General features: G+C 45.2%; 1 protein-coding gene across 4 annotated transcripts in view; it reads right to left on the reverse strand.

Moving 5' to 3' along the window:
• INPP5K (inositol polyphosphate-5-phosphatase K) overlaps positions 1 to 12246 on the reverse strand; it is a 159699-nt gene that overhangs the window by 31344 nt on the left and 116109 nt on the right. For 3 of the 4 annotated variants that reach the window (XM_063956085.1, XM_063956083.1, XM_063956086.1), the window contains 3 exons: positions 6279 to 6388; positions 4513 to 4539; positions 404 to 596 (listed from right to left, as the gene is read on the reverse strand). In XM_063956085.1, the coding sequence (XP_063812155.1) occupies positions 404 to 596; positions 4513 to 4539; positions 6279 to 6388 (330 nt within the window). The remainder of the gene's footprint in view (positions 1 to 403; positions 597 to 4512; positions 4540 to 6278; positions 6389 to 12246) is intronic. The other variant, XM_063956084.1, reaches the window with a different exon arrangement.

A 12246-nucleotide genomic window follows, 5' to 3' on the forward strand; every position in this document is an offset into this window, starting at 1 on the left:
AAATGACCGAGATTCATACTTAAACAGCCGCGTTTTGACCGATGGTGTATTCATTCGTGATTATTTCCTAGGACTTCCAAATATTACGAATGCCCTCATCACTGCCGTGATTTGAGTTTAGTAAATTACCGAGATGACACTTTGATGAAAAAACGGCATCTCGGTCAAAATCGGGACCTTAGTAAATTTACCCCATAGAGTGTAACAATTGTGGAGGAAAGATTCAGGAGCTATGCCTGTTGCCTCCTTTCAAGTGCAATCTGGACTCTTGGAAAATGAAGGTGCCCTTACAGCTCCTGGTGGCTCAGCACCCTATTTGGCTTTTCATATTACATGGTAATTATGAGTAAATATTGGACAGATAACAGGCAGTACAGAAATGTTACTATAAAGAGGTAATTACCTGTAAAGTGAAGGTCCCGGTTACTGGTTTGTGGTCACTAATTCCATAACTCATGTGACTTGTGTATTTATCTAAATTAACTTTTAAGATATGCTCAAAATCTGATCCAATGGAATCTTCATATTCATTTGGTGAAATCTCCTTCAGTTTCCAAAGAATGCGATCAGTCCAGGCAGGTTTGCGCTTTTTCCCACTACAAAATAAAACATTTATCATAGGTGACTGCTATAACCAGTTATGTCTGCACAAAGCCTGCTCTGCTTTCCATCAGTGGACCAGTTACAGAACGACAGGACGAATGGATCACATAAAAGCCCTCAGCAACTGTTACCTTTAACAAAATAACAAATGATCTCCTACACAGAAAGATGATCAGTTACCACCGAATAATGTGGAAAACTCCCAGGTGCCATGTAGCTGTAATACCTAAACATCAGTCACTGATGTCTCTTTTTCATCGATTTTGATTATATATTTGGTGTAGCTTATACGTGGCTCTTTAAAGAAAAACTGAATGGAAACCTTAAAAAAACATATTTTGGATTAAGCGCAAAAAAAAGGAACATTTTACAATTTCTGCAATCCCTGGGGCCTTCTAGCTCTAATGGCCCCAGGACATACGGTTCTCCTATTAGTGATAAGCGTAAAAAAGGAGACTTATGTGAGAGCCATTCAGTTTGTTTAAGCAGATGATGTAGGGAAAGGAGAGAGGAGTGCTGTACTATTAAACACCTTCAAATACGGTTCATTTCATTCAAGTAACAATGTGGTCTGCTCCTGTTTACCTGAAGATACTTCCTAACTGCAATAACTAGGAAAAGCACCACTTGCCTGAAATCAAGGAGTTTACACAACCGCTATTTCCTCAGGTCTATCTTTATGGAGGGATGTCCACCACCATTTCCACATTGCAGCTAATCCCCAAAATACAGTACACTGAGTGTATGAGGTGAATCTTCGGGAGACAGTCCTGGAATGGGCCACACCGCTACAAATTAGAGCTGCCTCCTGAAAGCTGCAGCAATACTATCAGGAGTCAGCTGTTATTTCTACATGCGTGTTGGATCCTATTGTCAGGTCCGGACTGGCCCACAGGGGCACCCCCCGGTGGGCCCCACTGCATGAGTGTGGGGGGAATCAGGTTCCAGATTGTGCACTTAAATTATACATTATACATAAGTTACCTTATACTGCACAGGACTATGGTGTATTTTCTACAGTGCATTGTTGTTCTTAATCTGGTACATTGCTATGTGTGCACTAGTAATATTTATTATATATATATTTATTAAGGGGTCCAGACCATGCACTTGCTAATGTTTAGCCAAGCCTCTAAGCATGGGCCCTTATCACCGCATTTCCCCAGTGGGCCCTTCATACCCCAGTCCGACAATGCCTATTGCTTTCACACATACTGTTCCTCAAGCACCTTTCCCTGGCTCAATGCAGGTACTTCTTCCAAACTGACAGGTCATACATATCACAGAACCAAGTGTAATATCATGATCAAGCAAGCACAGGTTAGTTTAGGATAGCTAAACATTCTCCGGATGCAGTCATGCAGCTATATCACTGAGGTTGGACAGAAGTATGACAACAAACAATGGATGACTCTACAAGACAACATGCGGAGACTGAGCTGTGTAGGCATGTCCAGCTGCAAGATATATACATATATATCAAGCTAGGACATCTTAGATTGTTTTTTTAAGTCACTGCAATGGTATAGAATGTTTAGGAGAGTGAGAAAGTACTCCCTACAGAGCGCTGCTTTCTCACTTCCTAGTACTGTATGTCAGGATGGACACTTAGCACAGAAGGTGGATAGGGAAGACTTTCATGGATTTATACATACTACTTAGAATGCCCTAAGTTAGAAAAAATTTGCATTGTTTTTTTTTTTTTACCTGCACTATTTAATAAATATCACCCAAAGCGACAACTAAATGAATACATAGTAAACTTACAATAAAGGACTAGTAAATCAGTTAACAAAAGAAAATGAATCCATGCTGGATGTGTTTAGTCAAGGACAGATTAACAATTGGACGGATGGAGCTACAGCTCCAGGCCTCCAAATAAAAATAAGCCCATCATGATGGTAGCTTGATAATGAGCACCTGCCTAGTTCGCCACAGAGTAGGCCATAAATCATAAGTATTGAAATGGTCTAGTTTTCTTACAAAGTTATGCTACTTTTATGTATTTAGTGAGAGAGGTCTAATAGAGCATGGGGTGTACATGCCCAGATGGCACTGGCCAAACTCACACTGCACTGGCCACAGCTACTCCCTTTTTCAGTATACTGTAGGTCTTGGAACATTTTCAGCTCCAAGCCCATGTGGCCCTTAATCCGGCCCTGTGTTTAGTCTAATTACGATCTTTCTTCTTACCTGTAGCGCTTATTGTTAGAACTTCAAATTTGTAACTTGATACAGATGATATATTAATATTATTTTTTATTTAGTACAAATATTCCTTTTTCTTTAAGTAGCTCATTTGTTTTGGTTACTAGTCACTTCTTTGTCAGTAATAACCTATTTTGCCTCACATTTTAATTCAGAGAAGTTACCCAGTGATTTAACATAAGGGATAACTGCACTCTCATACTTCTTCCTAATGTTAGATATACATTATACCATTATCTGGGCGACATGCCTTATATTGGCGATTCGCCCAGGTAATTGTACTGTGTATGTGCACAACCAATCCGAAAATATTGATCGGTCGGACATGGCGAATCATTCAGCATGTCCGTCCGATGCAATATTTTTTAAGTTGAAAGCCGGCCACATCGGCGGCCAACTGGCGAACATTTCTCATTTCTTCACAGCAGAGCAACGGGGAGGAACGCAGATATCATGTGGCCATACACTGTGAGATATCTTGTGTGCCCATGACATCTGCTGGGTGTCAGATAAAATGTCTGTTGGTCTGATAGGCCTTTTATCTGACTGTGTATGCCCAGCATTAGATACCAAACTGGCTCTGTTTAATGACGATATCATTAATATCACATACATGGATACAGACATTTGTATGAGACAATCCAGTCACAGACTCTGGTATCAGCATGTATGCTGCCCTGTTATACCTGGTTCCCTACATACTACAATTATTAAACTTCCATTGTAGTAGAGGGATGGCCCATTGTAGTTTACACTCAGAAAAACACACTGTAGAACCGAAGTTGGTATTACTAGTGTTGTAGTGGTGTCTTTGGAGCATACCTACCTACTTTCAGGTCTCCCATCCGGGAGAAGCCTGGAGAGGAGACGCTTCTTGGCACTTTGGGGGCCAGGGCCGGCAGGGATGTGTGGTGAGGTAAATGGCTCAGGAGGCACTGGCTAGTACCACAGCCAGATTTACACACAATATATGAGCCAAAGGGTTCATGTGGGCATTATACACAGGTGCAGCAGTATAAACGGCTGGAAATTTGGTGGGAAGAGGGCACTGCCTCACCTGCCATAGACTTTTTGCTACAGAGTTTTGTCTATAAAAAGGATTAGAATAATGCAAAGAAGATACTTCTAATATATTCTTTGTATTTTTCATATACTTTATACAGTGCCAAAACTCTGGTGCAAATGTTAGTATGACAGGAAAGGCTCTGCCCCACCCCACAGCACGTCACTGGGGGCTGGGCTCTCTGGTCACTAGGTCCCACCCCCAAAATGCTGTGATTTGTGGGTCAACTGTCATTTAGTCCCACCCCTTCATTCGGCGCTGTGATTCCCTGTGTAATCTCCTCATCCTGCCTGCTTCACTAAGAAGAGGGTGGGATGCGGAAAATACGGGCACTCTTCCTTCGTTGCGGAGAACTGTCCCAAATATCGGGAGTCTCTCGCAACTTGCAGGAGAGTAGGCAAGTATGATATGGAGGTAAAAAGAAGAAACGGAAATGCAATACTACTATGAATTCTGTATGTGGGGATACAATAAGGACAAACAAATGCATCAAATCATTTTCTTTGCAAATGATTTAAATAAATACATTGCACAGACACTGCTGAATATGAGAGATTACATAGGTCAGTAAACTACTGGTATTTATATTAGTATAAACTACAACTAGTTTTAGTTGGTGCAAAAAGATTTACTCTTACTTAAATCCCAATAGTGACTTCTTCCATCTACAAATGAAGCACATAAATAAGTAAATAGCAAACAGAAGAACATGTTTCTATGATACAGTATACGATTCTATATATGTATAGACTCATAGATCTATACATAACACATACACACTACATGGCCAAAAGTATGTGGACACCTGAACACCACACCCATACATGATTGGTGAATATTTCTTCCAAAACCATGGGCATTAATATGGCGTTGTTTTCCCCTTTGTGACTGTAATGGCCTCCACTCCTCTGGGAAGTCATTCCACTAGATTCTGGAACATGGTTGTGGATATGTGCACTCAAGAGCATTCGTGAGTTTGAGCACGGATGTTGGGCTCACCGTTGCTGTTCCAATTCATCCTTATGGGCACTGTGCAGTCCAGTCAAGTTCTTCTACACCACATTCAGCACAGTATTTTTTTTTTTTATGGTCCTTGCTTTGTGCACAGGGGCATTGCCAGGGCTTATACAGAAAAGGGCCTTCCCCAAACTTTTGCCACAAAGTTAGAAGCATACAATTCTTTGGAGTGTCACTGTAAGCTGTAGCAGAAAGATTTCCCTTCACTGGAGCTAAGGGGCCTAGGCGAAACCCTGAAAAACAGCCCAGACCATTATCCCTCCTCCACAAAATTTTGCAGTTGGCAGTAAGTATTCAGCCAGGAAGTGTTTTCCTGGCATTCACCGAACATAGGGGGTAATTCAGACCTGATCGCTGGTAAGCTATTTTTGCAGTCTTGCAATCAGATAGTCGCCGCCTACAGGGGGAGTGTATTTTCGCTTTGCAAGTGTGCAAACGCATGTGTAGCAGAGCTGCACAAACTGATTTTGTTTCAGTCTCTGTGCAGCCCCGGACTTACTCAGCCACTGCGATCACATCAGCCTGTCCGGGACCGGAATTGATGTCAGGAACCCTCCCTGCAAACGCTTGTTGGACACGCCTGCGTTTTTCCAGACACTCCTTGAAAACGGTCAGTTGCCACCCACAACGCCCTCTTCCTGTCAATCTCCTTGCGATCGACGATGCGTTCGGAATTTTCGCACCATCCCGTCGCTGCCTGGCAATCCCTGTTGCTGCGGACCATCACGCCTGCGCATTGCGGTGCATACGCATGCGCAGTTCAGACCTGATCGCCCCACTGTGCGAAAACACACAGCAGCGATCAGGTCTGAATTAGCCCCATAGATTTGTCCAGCAGATTGTCAGATGAAGTGTGATGCCATACACACCGCATTTCCATTGCTCCAGTGTCCCAAAGCTGAAGTCTAGAGGCGGATTTAGGGGTCAGGCCTCCCACAGCCACAACATTATTATCCACCTCTCCCCCTACAAAAATAAAAAAAAGTCTCAACTGTTACCTTCCTCCATATGTCCCCATTGCCTCCTCGTTACCCCTTTCTTAGCTCTCTCCAGTTCCCTCCATATCTCACTCGCCAGCACATGTTTTCTGAGTGGCCTACCGCTTTGCAGCGGTATGTTCCGCTTCTCAATAAAATCACTTACAGTTGACAGGGACAGCGCTAGCAGAACACAAATATAATGAACTGACTGGTTTGAAAGGCGGCATCTCGTGACTGTGCCCAAGTTACTACCCATTCTACAGCTAATGTGCAAAGTTGTATGCTTCATTTTATGCAACTGTTAGCAACAGGTATGGCTGAAATGGCTAAACACAGTAATTAGAGGGGGTATCCACATACATTTGGCAATGTAGTGTATATAGATGTACGCTACTGTATAATTTTACCTTGTATCATAAACATCCGAGTTAAGGTCAAACTTGTATGTAGGTTTAAACTTCAAAGGCCCCTCCACAAATCCTTGGAGAAACCGTTCTTTCTTCTTGGCCATATTTAACTAAAAAGTCACAGGAAAAACAGAAATCACCTTACACAATTGGGGACTGAGTCAATGCAGTAATGGATGTGCACATCACAAAATACGTGATGCAGAACTACGGACTGCCATGGCACAAACGCAGGACAAACGTGGGACAAAACATGGAAAAATAGGATTTTAGTACTTACCAGGTAAATCCTTTTCTTTGAATCCATAGGGGGCACTGGAGTACTCTTGGGATATGGACGGCTTCCACAGGAAGAAGGCACTGAATAAATTAATTTTGAAACTACTCCTCCCCTCCATATCCCAGAGTACCGCAGTGCTTTTTACTGAGCCGAACAGGAGCGATAGAGAGGTTGACAATGGAGAATTACATATAACATAACGGACAACAATAAAGTTGACACAACATTACTGACAACTAAACAGTTGACACCATAACCGATTAGAACTTGTTAATTTGAACCAGTCGGTGAGAATGTGTTACCATAAGATCTACTGAACTTACCCCAAACCAGGTAAATTGCTCTGGGTGGGCGTCCAGTGCCCCCTATGGATTCAAAGAAAAGGATTTACCTGGTAAGTACCAAAATCCTATTTTCTTTTTCATCCACTAGGGGCCACTGGAGTACTCTTGGGACGTACCAAAGTTTCCCCCGTGGGCGGGAGAGCTGTGTGGCACCTGTAACACTAGGCGGCCAAAGCTAGATGCTGATGCCGCAAACGTATCAAACTTGTAGAAGCGCACAAACGTGTGCACTGAAGACCATGTAGCCGCCCGGCAAAGCTGTGTCGTAGAAGCTCCACGACTCGCTGCCTATGACGTTCCCACAGCACGTGTGGAATGAGCTGTTACTGATGTAGGCGGCTGTAACCTAGCATGAAGGTAAGCCTGACGTATGGTCAGTTTAATCCATCTGGATAAGGTCTGCTTAGAAGCTGGCCAACCCATCTTGGCAGCATCATAGAGAACAAACAACGTATCCGTCTTACGAACAGTCGACATTCGGGATACATAAATGCGTAATGCGCGTACCACATCCAACCTACCAGAGTCTCCTGTTAACAACACAGGAACTACTATTGGTTGATTGATGTGAAAAGATGACACTACCTTTGGTAGGAAAGCGGGATTCGTCCGAAGTTCCGCTTTGTCATCATGAAACACCAAATACGGTGGCTTGCACGACAAAGCACCCAAATCCGAAACACGCCTTGCTGAAGCTAAGGCTAAAAGAAAAATAGTTTTCCAAGTGAGAAATTTAATATCCACTTGTTGTAAGGGTTCAAAGTATAAGGACTGTAAGAAATCTAAAACCAGATTCAAGTCCCATGGCGCTGTAGGTGGAATGAATGGAGGCAGTGCCGTAACTACGTGTGTGCGAGGGGGCATTGCACACAGCGCAGTTAGGCTGTAGGCGCACCATCCGCTCCACACTAATTTCTCCTCACCAGCTGCAGCACTGCCCGCTGTAGTGTAATGTAATATTAGTAGCGCTGCGCCCGGCACCTTCCCTGCCGGAGGCAGCGCTGCTAATATACATTACATTAGTCACAGCAGGCAGCGGCGCAGCTCTCTCCCCACACTCAGTCCCCCTCTGCTCAGGCCGCCCCCCTCCTCCTGCTCTTCTAAGCACTGTGCAAACACTGCCGGGTACTGGAGATGACTCATCTCATAGACGGCTGCTGCTGCCTTCACAGGAGTGAAGTCTCTCTCCTCCTCTCTATCCCTCGTACAGACTCTTATCATGTAGGTACTGTCCATTATGTGTTTATTACTATTTCGGGCAGTAAACTAAATAACATTAACCACAAGGCCAGTCTATCTTACTCATCCTGGAATGTGTCTCAGTGATTTTTAAAACAAATCACTGTGTACAATTCAGTGGAAAGATTTGTAAAACAAAACCCAAAACCCTCCAAAAACTGCACATACATTAATCTAATGTGTTTGTATGTGTGTGTGTGTGTATACACATACACATGGAGTACTGCTGTCTGTGACTATCGGATGCTGCTGGCTGTGTAATGTGACTGATGGACGCTACCGTGCTGTGTAATGTGGCCGACGGATGCTGCCGTGGTGTGTAATGTTGCCGACGGACGCTGCCGTGCTGTATAATGTGGCCGATGGATGCTACCGTGCTGTGTAATGTGGCCGACGGATGCTGTGTAATGTGGCTGACGGACGCTGTGTAATGTGGCCAACGGACGCTGCCGTGCTGTATAATGTGGCCGACGGATGCTACCGTGCTGTATAATGTGGCCGATGGACGCTACCGTGCTGTATAATGTGGCCGATGGACGCTACCGCGCTGTATAATGTGGCCGATGGACGCTACCGTGCTGTATAATGTGGCCGATGGACGCTACCATGCTGTATAATGTGGCCGATGGACGCTACTGTGCTGTATAATGTGGCGACGGACACTGCCGTGCTGTGTAATGTGATTGACCGAAGCTATCGCACTGTGTATTGCCCCTAATGGACACCACCGCTCTGCGTAACGTGACTAATGGACACTACCATGCTGCATAAGGTGACTAATGGACACTACCATGTTGCGTAACGTGACTAATGGACTCTACCGTGTGGTGTAATGTGACTAATGGGTGCTACCATGCAGAGTGATGTGAGTAACAGAGGCTACTGTGCGGTGTAGTGTGAGTAACGGGCGCTACCATGCGGAGTTATGTGACTAATGGATGCTCCATGAAGCCACACCCCTAATTTTTGATGTCCGTAACTAGCATTGTGTGATTGATGGGTCGCGGGTGGATGAGAGGTGAAATTAATTTCAAAACATGGGAGGGGGGGGGGGGGGGGGCGGATGCTGTTTCTTGCACACAGTGCTAAATTGTCTAGTTACGGCACTGAATGGAGGCTGTACTCTGTGTACACCCTGCAGAAAGGTATGTACCGACGGCAATAGAGCCAATTTTCTTTGAAAATAAATTGTCAACGCAGATATCTACACTTTTAGTGTGGATAGCCACAGTCCTCCATCTAACCCCATCTGTAGAAATAACAAAAGACGAGATAACTTGAAAGATGATGTCGGAAACTTTCGAGCTTCAAACCAACCTATATAAGCACGCCAGATTCTGTAATAATGAGCTGCCGTAACAGGCTTCCTAGCTCGTAACATGGTTGGAATAACAGATTCAGGAATGCCCTCTCTTCTTAAGAGGGCGGTCTCAACAGCCACCCCGTCAAACGCAGCTGCGCTAAATAGGGGTAAAGGAACGAACCCTGTTGTAACAGGTCCGGACGTAGTGGGAGCGGCCAAGGATCGTCTGCGAGTAGTCCGCGGAGATCCGAGAACCAAACTCTCCGAGGCCAATGAGGCGCCACTAGTATGACTGACGGACTCTCTCTTGATCCATTTTAGCAACAGAGGGAGCAGCGGAAACAGTGGAAACAGATACACGAGGCTGTACGGCCACGCGACTGTGAGAGCATCCACCGCCACCGCCTTTGGATCTCTCGTTCTGGACACATACTGGGGCATTTGGTGATTGTGGCGAGATGCCATCAGATCCACTTGAGGGTAACCCCACCTCTGGACCAACATGTGAAACACTTCTGGATTTAATGCCCATTCTCCTGGATGAAAATCCAGACGACTGAGATAATCTGCCTCCCAGTTGTTTACTCCTGGAATGAACACTGCCGACAATATCACTTGGTGATATTCGGCCCACCTGAGGATCCGAGCTACTTCCCGCATTGCCATGCGGCTTCTCGTTCCTCCTTGCTTGTTGATGTATGCGACCGCTGTCGCATTGTCTGACTGCACCTGAACAGTCTGAAACTGAAACATGTGCACTGCTTGTCGTAGCGCATTGTAAATTGCCCGGAGTTCCAGGACATTTATAGACAGCAATCTTTCGTGATCTGCCCAGAGACCCTGGAGCCGATAACTTTGAACTACAGCTCCCCAACCTCTGAGACTCGCATCTGTCGATAGAATTATCCAATTCCAGATGCCGAACCGTTTCCCTGCGGTTAGATTGTGTACTTTGAGCCACCAGAGTAGAGACACTCTGGCCTGTGGCGACAACTTCACCCTGTGGTGAATCTGCAGATGCGAGCCCGACCACTGTGCGAGCACATCCAGTTGAAAAGGACGTGAGTGAAATCTTCCGAACTGAAGCGCTTCGAAAGCCGCCACCATTGTGCCTAAGAGGCGAATGCACAAATGTACCGAGACTGTGCGTGGCTTGAGTACTAATTGTACTAGATGACGAATGACCTGTACTTTCTGTTCTGGTAGGTAAATTCTTTGATTTACCGTATCGAGAATCATACCTAGGAATTGCAGTCGCTGAGACGGAACCAGATGTGATTTGTTGAAATTGACTATCCAACCGTGCCGAACTAGTACATTGTATGTTAGCAACGCCTGTTGGAGAAGCATCTGCTGAGACGGAGCCTTGATGAGCAAATCGTCCAAATACGGAACAATTATTACTCCTAGGGAACTGAGATGAGCTATCATCACCGACATCACCTTGGTGAATACCCGAGGCGCTGATGAAAGGCCAAACAGTAGAGCCTGAAACTGGTAATGGTCTTGCCGTATTGCAAACCGCAAGAACCTCTGATGAGGTGGCCAAATCGGAATGTGTAGGTACGCATCTTTGAGATCCAGCGCAATCATGAATTCCTGTGGCTCTAAACCTGCAATTACTGACCGCAGAGATTCCATCTTGAATCTGTAGTAAGTGACGTACTGATTGAGGCCCTTTAAGTTCAATATTGGCCTGACCGAGCCATCCGGCTTCGGTACCACAAACAGAATGGAATAATAACCCTGCCCCTGTTGTTGTACAGGGACCGGAATCAAAACTGCTGCATTCATCAGAGACTGAATAGCAATCTGCAGAACCGCCTTCTTGTTATCCAACACAGGCAGACCTGTCCTGAAAAACCGCATTGGCGGAAGACAATCGAACTCTATTTTGTAACCTTTTAACACTAAATTGCAGATCCGCCCATCTGTGGATGTCTGAAGCCACGCCCCCTGAAACGTCTGAAGGCGTGCTCCCACAATTGGAGATCCGAGATGGGCTGGGAGCCCGTCATGCCACTGTATTGTTGGCGACCTTAGCATCTTGACGACTTGTGTTGGTTTGTTGGGCACCACGTCCCCGACCTCTTCTACCAAGCGTAGCCGCTCCTCTGCCCCGCCCACGAAAGGACTGAGGTCTAAAGGATTTGAACGCCGGACCAGAGTATTTGCGTCTAGGTACCGTTGGAGGCAATGGTAAGAAAACAGACATTCCTCCCGTGGCCTCAGAAATCCATCTGTCCAATTCAGGACCGAACAGCTTCTCGCCACCGTAAGGTAACGGCCTCTATAATTTTTTTGACCTCCGCCTCCGCTTGCCAAGAACGCAGCCAAAGTGCTCGTCGTGCTGTGACTAGCGATGATGAAAGGCGAGAAGTGAGCTGACAGACGTCAGTAGAAGCTGTACATAGATAGTCAGCAGCTTCACAGATTTGATCAGCGAGAAGTATAAGATGATCGTCCTGTAGAGCCGACTTAAGCTCTTTTATCCATACCATTAGCGCCTTAGTTACCCAAATGCCAACCAACCCAGGTCTTAGCAGCACTCCTGCTGCTATATACATGGACTTTAGCATAGCTTCTATTTTACGGTCTGAAGGGTATTTAAGCGTAGTAGCAGTTGGTACTGGTATGGTTAATTTCTTTGTAAGCTTAGATACGGACGAATCCACCAATGGCGGATTCTCCCATGTAGCTGTCATGGATTCTGGAAACGGGTAACTCGACTTAAATCTGCGAGGTATAGAAAACCGTTTATCCGGATTCTTTCGTGTTTCTAGTAACATTTTATTAAGAGAT

Source organism: Pseudophryne corroboree, chromosome 2, assembly GCF_028390025.1.
Source record: "Pseudophryne corroboree isolate aPseCor3 chromosome 2, aPseCor3.hap2, whole genome shotgun sequence".
NCBI lineage: Eukaryota > Metazoa > Chordata > Amphibia > Anura > Myobatrachidae > Pseudophryne > Pseudophryne corroboree.